Source organism: Pteronotus mesoamericanus, unplaced genomic scaffold (genome assembly GCF_021234165.1).
Source record: "Pteronotus mesoamericanus isolate MK-2021 breed Mesoamerican mustached bat unplaced genomic scaffold, CSHL_Meso_final scaffold_85, whole genome shotgun sequence".
NCBI classification, from domain to species: Eukaryota; Metazoa; Chordata; class Mammalia; order Chiroptera; family Mormoopidae; genus Pteronotus; species Pteronotus mesoamericanus.
The window spans coordinates 21,531,099-21,545,887 of NW_026555329.1; the positions used below are offsets into that span (position 1 = coordinate 21,531,099).

Consider the following 14,789-nt stretch of genomic DNA (forward strand, 5'->3'; position numbering starts at 1 on the left):
CTCTTTATGCTATCCTTTTTTTTTGGATTCTTTTTTCTCTTTGCTGTCCTGATTAGGTGGTTGTTGTTTTTTGTTTCTTTTGTTGTTGTTTTTTTTGCTTCTATATATTCCAAATTGCTGATTTGATTCTTGGCTTCATCTACTTTGCTGTTGATTCTCTGCAAATTATTATTCATTTCAGTTAGTATATCTTTCGTTTCTGACTAGTCCTCTTTCATGCTGTTGAGAATCTCACTAAGTTCATTGAGCATCCTTACAACCATTGTTTTGAACTCTGCATCTAGTAGATTGCTTATCTCCATATTTGTTTAGTTATTTTTTTGAAGTTTTGCTCTGTTCTTTCATTTGGGCCATGTTCCTTTGTCTCTTCATTTTGGCGGCCTCCCTGTGTTCATTTCTATGTATTAGGTAGAGCTGCTACATCTCCCAGGCTTGGTAGAGTGGCCTAATGTAGTAGGTGTCCTGTAGGGTTGAGTGGAACAACCTTCCCAGGCACCCAAGGCGTGTACTCAAGGTGTGCCCCTTGTGTGGGCTGTATACCCCCAACTCTTGTAGTTGAGTCTTGTTGCTGTTTTCATGTCAATGGGAGGATTAACCCAGGCCGATCAACTGCAAAAACTGGCTGTAAACACTGACCACCAATCTCTGACCGCCATGGAGGATCAGCTGTGCAGGGCCCATTCCACAGGGCAGAACTTACTTCAGTGGAGCTCTGGTGCCTGTTGAGTCTGCCTCTTGAGTGTGTTGCTTGTGGAGGTCATTGGGTGGTGTGTATGATGTGGTCTGAAGCTGTCTACTGGGCATGTTGACTCTGGGGCCTCCTGCAACGTGTAGGCCAAGGTCTGCCACTGCCTGTGTCCTGACTGGGGCCACTTGGCGTGATCTACAAAGCAATCGCTGATGGTTGCTGCTTGTGCTGGGCTTTCAGGTGCCCATGCAACACCAAGCTGTGAATGAACCAAGGCTGGCTGCTACTGCTGGGCTTCGGGCCACTTAGTGACAGGGCTTCCTGAGGTCAGATGCTGCTTGTTTGAGAGATTTTAGAAAAGTATGAGGCATGAGCCAAGACAAGTCATACGTATGGAAAAGTCAATGAGAACAGCTTTCACTCTTATTATTTAGTTTGATGTTCAAACAGTCCCAAATTTAGCCAGAGGTAACTCCTTCAAGCTGGCTTCTGTGACTTTCTGGAATATCCCCTTAGTGCTTTTTTTAAAATCCCTTTAATTCTTTCAGCAATTCCTTGTTAGCAAAATGAGATACTTCAGATTCATCTTGTACTTCCCTTTCTCTTGCTCTTGGAATTAGCCATTTCTCCAAGAAGTCCTAGTTCCTTTCGATGGAGAATGCACTCAAAAATCAGGATATGGGTGCTAAGTGTTGTGAACTGATTTTTTTAAAAAAAATTCTTAAATATTGATATAGTTTTTAAGATTTTTATTTTTAGAGAGGGGAAGGTAGAAAGAGAGGGAGAGAAATACTGATATGCAAGAGAAACATTGATTGGTTGCCTCTTGCATGCCCCAAACTGGGGACCTGGCCCACATCCCAGGCATGTGCCCTAACTGGGAATTGAACTGGCAACCCTTCAGTTTGCAGGCTGGTGTTCAATCCACTGACCCACACTAGCCAGGGCTATGAACTGATTATTTTTTAAAAAGATTTTATTTATTTATTTTTAGAGAGAAGGGAAAGGAGGGAGAAAGAAAGAGAGAGAAACATGATGTACGAGAGAATGTGAACTGATTTTTAACTACAGATTCGATTCCTTTATTATTTACAGATCTTTTCAGGGTATTTTTTCCCAAAAGAGTTTGGTAAGAGGTATTTTTCTAGAAAACCTGTCCATTTCACTGAAGTTTTTAAATAGACACAAAATTATTCACGACATTCCATTATTTTTATATCTCAGCTATATCTTTGGTTGTGATCCTACTTTCATTCCTATCTTTTAAAAGAGTGTGCTTTTTTTCCTTAATTTTCCAGAAAAATTTATTGTATTAGCCTTTCAAAGAATCAATTTTTATTATTTTCATCCTCTATTGTACCACTGTATTTTATTAACTTCTCATTTATCACAGTTGAGCTTCCTTATTTGTGGATTATGTATTTATGAATTTGCCTATTTACTAATATGTACTTGTGACCCCAAAATCAATACTTGCAGTGTTCTCACAGTTTTTCGCAAACATGCCGTGGCAAAAATTGCCAGATGTGCATGTTCCTGGCTGAAGTTAAACAAGGTGACACTTTGCCTTCTTTTTTCATCCCTTATGCTATAAACAAGTATTCTTCTGCCATCCATTTAGTGCTGTTCTTTTTGCACTTTTGTGCTTTTTATTGATTTTGCTGTTTAAAATGGTCCCCAAGCACAGTAATGAAGTATTATATAGTGTTCCTAACCACAATAAAGCTGAATTTTATGGAAAAAATACATGTATTAGATAGGCTTCATTTAGGCATGAGTTATAGTGTTGATAACCATCAGTTCAACGCTAATTAATCAACAACATATAGTAAATACAGTGTGTTTAAACAGAAACATATATAAAATGACGTCATGTATTCACTGGTTGACAAGAATGTCACAATTAGGGGTTCACAGGAACTGACCCCTCTGTTCCCTTTAGTAGCAATGGCTGGGTATTCATGGCAACTTCATAGAATCTAACTACTGTAAAAAGTAAGAACTGACTATATCATATCCTTTCTAATATTTTTGGGTCATTCTGTTAATCTTTTTCTAACTTCCCAAGTAGTATGATTAGCTCATTAATTTTCAATATTGTTCACTTTCTAATATAAGATAAAAACACTTAAGGTAACAATTTTTTTCTAAATATTCTTAGTAACTACTGCTAAAATTTTAAACTTAAGACTTTTTGTAAAACTAATCAACAATTCACTTATCAGTATTAAAAAGCATTCTTTCTTTTAAGTTTTACATAAAGTGTCATTTTGATACCTGTTCTTGTATTCTCTGTTCCAAACAATTTAATAATCCAGCTGCATCTCTAGTGCCTAGAGCTGTCAGTTCGGTCTGAAATGCAGCCAGTAAGACATTGTGCTCCTTTAAGAAAACCTGCTGAAGGGCAAGCAGAAGTTCACCTCGCCAGTCTGAGAAGTTCTCATGCGATTGAGAACTATCATAAACCTAGCAGAGTATAAAAAACACAAGTTAGCTCCAATGAAGCATGTTTAAAAAGGCTCTAAAAAGGATATTTTTCTACTAACCAAAACAAATGTGCATAAAAGCATGTAAACCTAAGATCATGTGAATTTATTTTCAAATATGTGACTTGGGACATATAAATAATATATAGTAATTCATGTGAAAATACCTCATTAACAACAACAATTTAATTTGTAAAGTGCCTTAAGATTGACACGTATTACATAAAACTATTTAGAAGCATAATAATCTTGAGTACCTCAGCTTCTCTTTGCACCTGCATTTTGGTAATTAAATCCTTAAGAGATGAGATTGTACTGAGGTAAGCTTTTCTCTCTTCTAGCCAAGATTCTGAAACTTGTTGAACACCATGGTCCACTCCATCACTGTAGGGAGACTCGCTGAGAGAGAGCACCTGCATGCCTTCATTATGGACAGCTCTCAGTAATCCCTAGAAACCAAAACCCAAAAGCCAGAATTACTACAACTTCAAAGACTGCAAAGTCAAAAGGAAATTTTAAGCCAGACAGCTTTACATCTACTAAGATTAATTTAGAAAAGCCACTGCAGATAGGAAATACCATCCTATCCTCTTCCCGTGGAGGGGAAAGCCAATCCCAAAAGATGGACTATGACTTTATACTTTCTATTTATCTCCTTGGATTTAATAATTAGCCACTAATTTGACCAAAAGAAATATGTAGGGGATAAATTCTCGTCCTTGAGACCACTTTCATAATTTTGGCAAACAAAAATTTCAGTAATGAAAAATTTTTAAAAGTATGTATATAAATATATTGTACTTTATTATCTGTAAAATTTGGAAATAAAACTAAATAGATCCCCAAGAGTCCTTCTAGCTCTGTAATTCTCTCTCCACAGAGGGTCTTACTATATACCTTCAAATACACTATTATGTTTAATATAGAAACCACACTAAGTTTCACTAAAAGATATCTGTCTTTTAGTACCTTTATTTTCTTTGGGAATGAATCTGCTGAACTTTCTCCTTCTTCTCCTCCTCGACCTTCTGATGCTGAGTCAAATCCCTGACTTTGTGTAAGGTAAATTCCCTGACCCCAGTCTGATCCAGAATCTAAAATACAGAAAACAACCACTGACTATTAAAAAGAAACAAATATTTTTTATACAAGTACTATACAAATTCCAGAAATTTATGTAACTTACCACTAGAACATATTTCTCTAGTTTGGTAAGCATCAGAATGTGTTAATTCAGGAACTGAGGATCCCTAATTGGCGAAAACAAACAAACAAAATATATAACTTTCTTTGCTTTAATACAAATAGGGTTCAATAAATAATTTTGTTCTTTGTAATGCTGTAAAAAAAAAAGATTCAATTAAGTTTGCCACGTCTTTTTAAAATAAACAAAACTATCCATGCTTACCACAAGTCTTTAATTTTTTTCTTCATGGACATTACCAAGTAAGAAACGTTCATGAATTAAGGAACAGTAACATCAGGTTCTGTATCTGCACAGGAACTTGGTGGAAAGTTAATATCTGACTTTCCATAATGGAAAGACTTACAACTGTAATTTTATCATAATGAAATTATCCTAAATTTCTTTTCCTCTTAAAACCACTGAATTTTGAAGAAAAAAAAAATCACAGAACACTGAAAAGCACATATTATGAAAACCAAATAAATACCTCTTTAGACTTCAGACACTGTATCACTGCCCTCAAGGAGCTACATTCTTCTGTCAATAACTGAAGAGCAACATAGTGTTCCCTCTTTAAGGTTTCAGTTTCTGAAATATGTCTGGATTCCATATCCAAAATTTCAGCAGCATGTAGCTCTTGCATTTGCTCAATTTTTTCAGTAAACTGAGTGATTATTTCAGTAACTTCTTCTGATGGACATTCACTCTGTAAATCAATTTGGATCCCTGCATTTCTGACATGGATTTGTGGAGTCTGATTGCTGCTATTGACCTTGAGAGTCCTGTCTGTCTGGGATGCAGTGCTTTTACCCTCTTTAGTAGGAAATGGCTCTAATATGCAGAGCTCTCTGTTTTCTTGCTCCTTAGTCTTATCTTCTTTTTCTAAGAAGTAGGATAACTTCTCTTTTGCCTCTGTGAGTTGATTCCTAACTTGGCTTAAATCTTTCTGGAGAAATGCCATATTTGTTTCTTTTACCTAAAAACACAATGAATAGAACAGTACAATACTCAGTTAAAAATGTCGAATGTAGAGTTTAGGGTTGAGAGGAGAGAGTATAGATCATACTAGTATGTTCCTTTTCCTCAGAATGATTAAAAAAATCTGAAACACTCATAGTCTCCAAATATATTTCTATATATACGTACATGGCCACAGAAATGAAATCATTTTCACAGCCTCTACTTTTATTTCTCATGGTATATACAGTTTCCTTTAATATCTGTCTTTCTCCTCCTTCATTAATAGACTAGAGATTAAAAGCATCTTCCTAATGAAGACTCCAAATCAAGCAAGAAGATGCTAGCAAAGAAATTTATAAAAACTTTTCATCAAATTTACAAAAGCTTTTATTTTTTTTCTAGCTTTAAGTTATGGATCTGGGTTTGTTTCATAGAAAAGAATATAATTTGAAATAAAATTAAGATAGGTAGAAAAAAGTAAATTAGGAGCTAAGTTACTTATTTTACCAAAAGCTCTTCTTGAAGTTTTTCTGTCTTTTCTTTATAACTGGCAAGTTCTTCTTTGGTAGCTGCAGACTCAGCTCTGAGAGCCTCAAGCTGAACAAAAAATCCACTTTCTTCATTGGTATGAATTGTCTGTATGGCAGTGGAAAAAACATAAGAAACAAATCATTTAAAAAAAAATAGCGAAGTTCAAGACACATACACATTCTAATAAAGCTTTTTCAGGAATGACTGCCTATCAGAAAAAAGGGGTTGAAATGATCCATGTTCTTTTGACAAATAGCGAAAAATTTTTCAGAACCATCATTTTGTATTTTTGGGAAAGTAAAAAAAGAATGACTTTCCAGAAATGAAAGGTAAATACTCTCATTGTATATATCCTAAAAAATTATAAATTATTATTTAATATTTTTGGTATCATTCAAAAAACTTTTATAGTTATATCACTTTCCTCAAAAGATACCAGGTATTACTAAAATAGTTCTTAGAAGTTTTTAAATACATGGAAAGTCACATTACTATTTTAATATTATTTATAGTTTATATTTTCTGCAAGCTAGAAAGAAAAAGTCTAGTAAATGGAAAGAATTATCATTTGCAAAATAAATTATATATTTATAGAATCCTGATATATCAGTTAATTTCCTAGTGTTCAGATTAAGACTGCGTATTTACTATGCAAAATCAAAAATATGTGAAGTAAGAATTTGAAAATTAAAGTCTTTTCATATCAGTCCTATGCTAAGAAATAACTGTGATTTCAGATCTTTACTTAAGCAGACTTACAAGGGTGATATAAATTTTATATATATTATATAATATATTAATATATAATTTATATATATTTATATTTATTTATAATATAATTTATATATATTTATAATATAATATATATTATATATTTATATATTAATATATAATTTATATTTAATTATATATTAAATTTTTCATATAAAATAACAAAATTTATTATCAAATATAAAATCTGCAAAAGCTAAGGACTCATCAACTCATATGTTAATTCAGTAGAACACTAATATATTTTCCTATTTTCTATTACCTAAAACAGATGATCACATAACATTCATGTTAGAGAGAAAAGGAAAAAAACCCATACAAGTTTCAGAGAACATTTGCTAAACTTAACATTTCTAAGTTTCTCTTGACTACTCTATTTAATGACTATGCTAGTGAAATACAAAATACAAATATATTTTGTATATTTTTAGATACAAAATATAGTTTGTATCATTCTAGTGATAATATAACTGTATAGTGATACTTTTATAGAAATGCTTTATGTGTACAAATTGTTACATGTAAAGAACATCTTTTTTTTTTTTTAAAGTTTTTATTTATTTATTTTTAGAGAGAGACGAAGGGAGGGAGAAGAGAGGGAGAGAAACATCAATGTGCGGTTGCTTCTTATGTGTTCCCTACTGAGGACCTGGCCTGCAACTCAGACATGTGCCCTGACTGGGAATGGAACCGATGACTCTTTGCTTCACAGTCTGGCACTTGATCCACTGAGCCACACCAGTAAGGGTAAGAACAACATATTTAACTTAATAAATTAGCAGTTAGCTCAAGAAACAAAGGAAAAGAGAGTTTCTTAGGGTATTTAAGTGATAAAAAGAAATACAGACTAACCTTGGAAACTTCAAAATCTCCTTGAGGGCTTCTTTTCCTTTCTTTGCCTGCCTGTTTTTTTTCACTGTCCTCCAATAACTTCTGTAGTTCTAGTAGCTTCTTTTCTTTTTCCAAAGCATTTTTCTCTGCAATTTCTACCTGTTCTTTTTCTAGTATCAAACTAGTCTGCATTTCAACCACCTGGCTTTCTAATTCTGATATTCTCAAGGTTAACGCTGATATATTTGACTTCATCTCATTTTCTGTGAGTTGATTTAAATTCTGTATATTTGGTCTTTTGGGCTCTGATGAACTCACTTGTTCACTTTGACAGAATTTTACATATTCCTTAACTGCTTCAAGTTGGACCTGACTCACAACAGCAGCAGCAACATTTTCCTCAAGTACTGTCTGTAGGTCTACAATCTTCTTTTTAAGCATTTCTTTTTCAGCCAGGTCTTGTTCTTGCATGTCCTTTATTTGTCTGTAACACTGGGTAAGTTCTAAGTTTTTTGCACTCACAGTGCTCTCAAGTTGTAGCACCTCTGTTTCCAAACTGTTTATGGAAACTCTGCTGTTTCCTTCCAAAGATGTGAGGTAAGTCTGATTTTCTAGGGGTTGAAGAGCACCCTCAGTAAGGACTACTTCTAGTTCAGGTTTCTTTTTGCTTAGATCATTGACACCCACATTAACACTTTTCGATGGTATACTTTGGATTTCCCCCATATTTTCCTGTTCTCTCTTTAAGCTGCACAATTCTTGTGTTAACTGGTTCATTTTTAAATTGGTTTCTCTAAGTACATTTTTTGTAAAGGCCATTTCTTCATTAGTGGTTTCTACTTGCTGTTCCAAAGCCAGTTTTTCAGCTATTACCATATCCAGCTGATGTTTTAAACTATCTGCTTCTTCTGGGAGAGAATTAGTATGCACTGATGTCTTTTGTTCAATGTTTGCCAATTCCTGTTGAAGTTTTTCAATCACTTCATTAAGCTGCTCGATTTCTTCCTCTCTATTTTTCCTCACACGTTCTTGATCACTCATCAAACATTCTATTTGGGTTTCAAGATCCCTTATCAGTTCATTTTTTTCTTCAATAACCTATTAGTTAATGAAAAAAAGGTAGCATACACAATAAATACCTATTTATGTTTTGAGAATTCAATTTTATTTTAGGGCAGGATCTTCAAGCACTGATCACACAACATAGTTCTTGAACATACTACATTAATTTTAATATAGACCAACAGTCTCCCCACAGTCTCCCATATCAAAGAAGGTCCTAATTTACAGACCTTCATACAGAAAGCTCTGTTAAATATAAAATGATTTACACTTTTAGTAGCTGATTTCCTGTAAGTAAAATAGTCAATATCAATACATTCTAATTGAAAAGAATGAAGTATTGAAATAAAAACAGTCTACAGCAGATGGCACACAAATGTCATCTTATTTAACTCATACTAAAAAGTAGAATTTTTAATAGGTTTGGTTAGAATGATATGATGAACTCTAAGTCACCAGAGACTCCTTGTAAGACATGAAAAATCTCTGACAGTATTAGGAGGTGATAAAAAAATATACTTAGCTTGTAATATTAAAATTAATGGATAAAGTGAATTAAGGTTTATTTGGTTTTACATTTAAAGAGAAATGGAGAAATACCACTCTTTAGCCCTTTAAAATTCTAGCTTAAATTAACTTCATTTAATAATCAATTTTAAATTAGCATACCTTATTATCTGCTGTAATTTTAAGTTGCTGCTGAAGTTTTGTAATTTGGTCATTTAATCGGTCAATTTCTACCTCTTTTTCCTGCATTATTTGAGCAAATTTCCCAAAGAGTGCATGATGGTCCTGAGTAGATATAGCATCAGATTCCTTTATAGCAAATCCCAGTTTCTCCATTTCATCCTAGGGATAAAAATACCCATCCTAGTTGGACAGATCATTACACATGATTTTTAAACTTTCTTTCAATTAACTCTTATAAAAGATACAGCACTTGAAAATGTACAAATTAAAAAGTCAGAGATATCATAGTTACTATAAATCAATAATTCTTAAAACATTTTGATAAAAGGTCTGAAACGTTTTGCATTTATGGTAAATTCAAATGTTCCTGTTGGCTTAAAAATAAGTTCCATTGTAAAACCATTTGCAGCTAATGTTCCTCTGCTAAGTACTACTTAGCAACTGGATTTAGCAAATACTTAATACTAATGTTAGCACAAGACAAAAATTATGAATTATTTATGGGCAAAGTTTTTCTTAACTAATTACCTTAAATAATTTGTTTTCTTGTTCAAGTTCTTGTAGGCGGGTAGTAGATTCCTTTTTCTGTATTTCTAATTGCATATGTAGTTGCTGGACTTCTTCATTCTTATTTTCCAGTTCTTCTCTAAACTGCTCTAACTGTTCTTCTAAGTTTGTGATCTTAGATATCAAAATTATCAAAAAAGAAAGGAAAAAAAATTGTTTATACAAATGTTTGTCAAAAGAAAATGAAGAATGCTGTATTAGCTCTATAAGTGTGTATGCTTAAAGCATGTGAGTTATGAGAAGAAAAGGAGACTCTTGAAATCTAGTGTTAAGTATGTGGTTTCAGGACTTTCAAACTTAACAGCCTTAAACCATCCTGCCCAAAGCAAAGAGGAGACCTTCAGAGGAAGGATATAGCAACTATTCCCTACTTAAAATATCCTCAGATAAAGCAGAAAAGGTTCATTGGAGAAGGGAAAAAGTTTGCATTGAAAATCTTGTTTTATGTTGAATTTAGTTTTCATCAAAAGGTTAAAGAAAGCCCCGGCAGGGTGGCTCAGCTGGTTGGAGTGTCATCCTATGCACCAGAAAGTTGTGGGTTTGATCCCACACCTGGGGCATATGTGGGAGGCAACCAATTTGGCGTCTCTCTCTCTCCACCCCACCCCACTTCCTTTCTCTCTCTCTCTCTCTCAAAAAAAAAACAAACAAACAAAAACCAGGGTCAATAAATATATCCTCGGGTAAAGACTAAAAAAAAAAAGGTTGAAGAAAGCTGTACGATTCGATTAAGTCATTTATTTTCACCACCAGGTGAGAATAGCTCAGTTTAGCCCAAATTAATACCTAATAAAACATCTGGCTGCCATGTACCTTGTTTAAGCAGAAGGAAGCAAAGGTAGAGGTCTGAAATACAGAAACTTAAAAAATAAAGTACTTAATAGACAGCAATTCAGGAGAAAATTAGAGCTCCTATATGTAGGACAATAGAATTTTAGCTCATTTCTGAGAACAGATTATCATTGATGATAAAGCAATTGCCCTTTGATGGTTGCATGGACTGAAACTAATGATAAACATTAGGAGTTCCTTATTGTTATATTTAAAAAATTGGGTTTCAGTGAGGGCAGGATCAGTTATTTAGCTCATTGCTTTGTAGCTACTTATAAATACTTAATGAATGGATTTGTGAATGTGTATTTACCTGATGATCAAATTGCCGCATTAAAAACAACCTAAGATGCAGGAGCAGCATTTAATGGTAGGTGGCTCAGAGAGCAATCTATAAGTCATTTATCGCCTTAGAACTTGAAGGGGGCACGCACTGATTACACACAGTCATGCAATTAGAATCACATCTTAGCACTGGCAAGACAAAGACCTTCAAAACAGTTTAGCCTAATACTTAACAGAAACAGTACTGATACTAGTCATTATAGCCATCATTTATAGACAATTTACTGTTAGGCTCTGCATACGGTACTTTATATGTATGATTTTTTAAAAACCCTGTGACAAACTTACGAGACCTTCATTAAGACTACTCCCATTTCAGAGACGAGGAAGGGAGTCACTGGGAGGGGAACTGAGTCCTGAGGTCACAAGGCTAGTATGCGGGAGTCTGCTTTTGAACGTGGGGAGTCTATCTCGGGAGCCTTATTATTACCTTTTTCCAAAAGGGAAAGAGCAGTTTTTATTTCAGTCTCGATGTGACTTTTTTATATCCTTAGTTATAGGACTTCTGTTCAGCTAGTCTTCAGATGGTTCTCCAGGTTGACTGTTCTATAATTTAGTTGTAATTGCGATGTGGTCATAGGAGGAGGCGAACATAGTGTTTACCTACTCCGCCATCTTGACTGGCTGGAGCTTTACATTCTTAACTACCATTTATTCTGCCTCTAATAATTAATGTCTAAGACTGATATTGAAATTATTTCCTGTAACACTGGTATTAAAATCAGTAAACATACCTTAAATACACTTAGGAGTTGTGCACATATAATTATCAGGTTTGTTGGAAATTGTGATGACTGTATCTTCTTCAAAGTTATCTAATATAATAGTATTTATACCTATCCCTATCTTCTACAACTGCTTTTGATGATAAGGTATTGTTTCAAGACATACAGAGATATTTAAGTTCAAAATTGCTGCCCTACCTCACACGGTATATAATTTCTTTTTGATACAAGACATTAAGGTAAAATACTGAGCTCTGTGATCTAAAGACTTGCTCTTCAAAGTGGTCCTTGGAGCAGCAGAACTGGCATCATCCAGGAACATGTTAATTGTACAAATTCTCAAGCCGCCCCCCCACACGACCTACTGAATCAGAATCTTCATTTCAACAAGATCCCAAGGAGTTTCACATGCACATTAAAATTTGAGCAGCACTGGTCTAAAGCACTAACATTCTTGTTATAATTAACAGCTGAACTTGAGGATAGCAGACTTCAATTCCCAAAAATGATACTGTAGGGCATTCTTTCCTTTTATTCAGCTAGACTCCAGTTTCAGCCCCAGGTTGTCTTATTAACTGAGTCTATAACAACCCAAAACTAGAAGATTATCATTAAGGTTTAAAAATAGAATGCAATTTGTTTTAATTTTGTTTAATTTAGCTACCAAGCCTTGGCCAGTACGGCTCAGTTGGTTGGAGCACCATCCTGTAAACAAAAGGGTTGCAGGTTTGATTCCCAGTCAGGGCACATACCTTCGATGTGGGCTGATTCCCTAGTTGGGGTATGTATAGGAAGCATCCAATTGATGCCTCTTTCTAAAAGCAATGAAAAACTGTCCTCAAGTGAGGATACAAAATTAGCTACCAAAGGATATCTATGTAGTTGCTGATTCTATTGGATTATTTAATTTGTCCCATTTGTGTTTTCAAGTGTTTTTATCTTTTTCAAATGTGTATTTTTCCTCAGTTAATTGCAGATTCCTTGAAATCCAGTGCTTGTTTTACAGTTGGACAGTGGTGGTCTATATGCAGTTAAGAGCTCAATAAATGCTGAATGACAGTCTTTAGTATTTATATACTAGCAAGGAAGAACATGCCCAAATGCTTTTGCAGTAAAGCATTACACAGCTCCAGCATCAGAGAAATAAATTTGAGGAATTCTTGCTTAATCACTTAATGTGTGACGATGAGCAAGTTACTTATCCTCTCTTAAGACTCAGTTTACTCATCTGTAAAATAGAGATGACAATGAAGTCTATGCTGAGGGACAACATAAAGATTAATAACATAGGACATTTAAAATCCGTAGCACTTTCTAGCAAAGACTTATACAAAGTTAATTATTATTTATTTTTGCCATCTGTAAGCTAGATCTCATTAGCTCTATAGAAAGCTAAAACCTACTGAAGTCATCTTTTTTAAAAAAGAAATTCTCCCTTCTATTTCTCTTTACATTATTCCCCTTAACATACTGAAATTCCTAAAGTTTTCTTCTCTTTCTATTTATTCTACTTTCTAAACATTATAATAAAGTTTTACACAAATTTAGACTATGAGAGTAGCCTAAAGGTATCTCAAATATAATGACATTTGAGAACATTTGCCTAGTGCAGGAGAGAATGCTTATGTTGTTTTCATTAAAAGACATGTTTAAAAATTTTTTAATTTATTGATTTTAGAGAAAGGAGGAGGAAAGGGGGAGGGGGTGAGGGAGAGAGAGAGAGATAAACAGAATGATTTGTTTTTCCACTTATTTATGCATTCATTGGTTGTTCCTTTTATGTGTCCTGATCAGAAATCAAACCTACAACCTTGGTGTGTCAGGACGACACTCTAACCAACTGAGCCACCTGGCCAAGGCTGAAGGACATATGTTTTAATTTTACGTTTCTGTCTTTTAGCCTCCAGTTACAGGCTGGGTAGGTTCTGACACCCTGCTTGCCACTGTAATTAAAAACCTAGTAGACAGGGCCACCTGTCAGGCTAGCTCTTTACTCATTTAACATGTCTGGGTCTGTGTCATCTGTAAAACCTGGAAGCTGGCTAAGATCTCCTGCAGTTCTAAACAACTATGATTCTGAGAAAAGGTAGACAGTTATTGAGTACTTACTTCAAGAAATGAGGGTGTTAGTAATGTTAAATAAAATTCAAATAATAATAAAAATATAAAATTCGTAAACTTAAATCAACTATCCAAAATCAACTATCATTGTTTTGGGGTACAGTTCTGAAGGTCCATCTTTTTAGTGAAGCAGATAATTTCTTTGACAGTATGGAGTAAATCTTCAAACGTTAATTCTTTTCAAAACATATAGAAGAGGTTATATACAAAATGGTTCTTTGTCTCTCATGCAAAAACAAAATAAATAACCTTTTAGATAAACATTAGTATTATGTGCTTGTAAGAAAATAATCCTGTTCATAGAAACGTTTATTTCTATTTCTCATTTACATAGATGATATTTTCTCTTCTAAACGACATGTTCTCTGAGCTGTAGTTTTAGCTGATGTCTAAACCATTCTTATATTTTTCAAAGCACTTATTAACATTTACATACTGTTTGAGTTCAATAAATATTTGTTAAAATATATTAAATGTCCTGAAAAACTCATATGGAGATAAAAATGAAATTTAAAAAATTTAAAACACTTTAAATATGACATAGCCAGAAAAATGTAGAGTACAATGTTTTAGAAAAACTAACAATAGACAAAGGTTTAAATTAGTTATAGTTTAATTAGGAATTGAAAATTACTGCTTTTTAAAAAAAGACTTTATTTATTTTTATAGGGAAGGGAAGTGAGGAAGAAAGAGGGAGAGAAACATCAATGTGAGGGAGACAGCTGCCTCTTGTACATGCCCAGGGACCAAACCTGCAACCCAGGCATGTGCCCTGACCAGGAATCAAACCGGTGACCTTCCTTTTACTCTGTGGGGTGACACTCAACCAAGCCACACTGGTCATGGTGAAAATTACTACTATTTTCAAAGTGATGTTTTTTGGAGGAAGGGGAGATTGGAAAAATAGAACTTTATACAATAATTACTATTAATCTTTTGTTTAAAGAATAATTTTAGTATATTGTATAACAGCACTATACTCTCCTAGTGCAATA

General features: G+C 34.0%; 1 protein-coding gene across 6 annotated transcripts in view; it reads right to left on the reverse strand.

Moving 5' to 3' along the window:
* Positions 1-14,789, reverse strand: part of AKAP9 (A-kinase anchoring protein 9) — a 181,720-nt gene that overhangs the window by 21,947 nt on the left and 144,984 nt on the right. For 5 of the 6 annotated variants that reach the window (XM_054564518.1, XM_054564520.1, XM_054564521.1 and 2 more), the window contains 9 exons: positions 9,734-9,886; positions 9,185-9,364; positions 7,475-8,551; positions 5,828-5,956; positions 4,848-5,336; positions 4,361-4,424; positions 4,144-4,268; positions 3,432-3,623; positions 2,966-3,154 (listed from right to left, as the gene is read on the reverse strand). In XM_054564518.1, coding sequence (XP_054420493.1) covers positions 2,966-3,154; positions 3,432-3,623; positions 4,144-4,268; positions 4,361-4,424; positions 4,848-5,336; positions 5,828-5,956; positions 7,475-8,551; positions 9,185-9,364; positions 9,734-9,886 — 2,598 coding nt within the window. The remainder of the gene's footprint in view (positions 1-2,965; positions 3,155-3,431; positions 3,624-4,143; positions 4,269-4,360; positions 4,425-4,847; positions 5,337-5,827; positions 5,957-7,474; positions 8,552-9,184; positions 9,365-9,733; positions 9,887-14,789) is intronic. The other variant, XM_054564522.1, reaches the window with a different exon arrangement.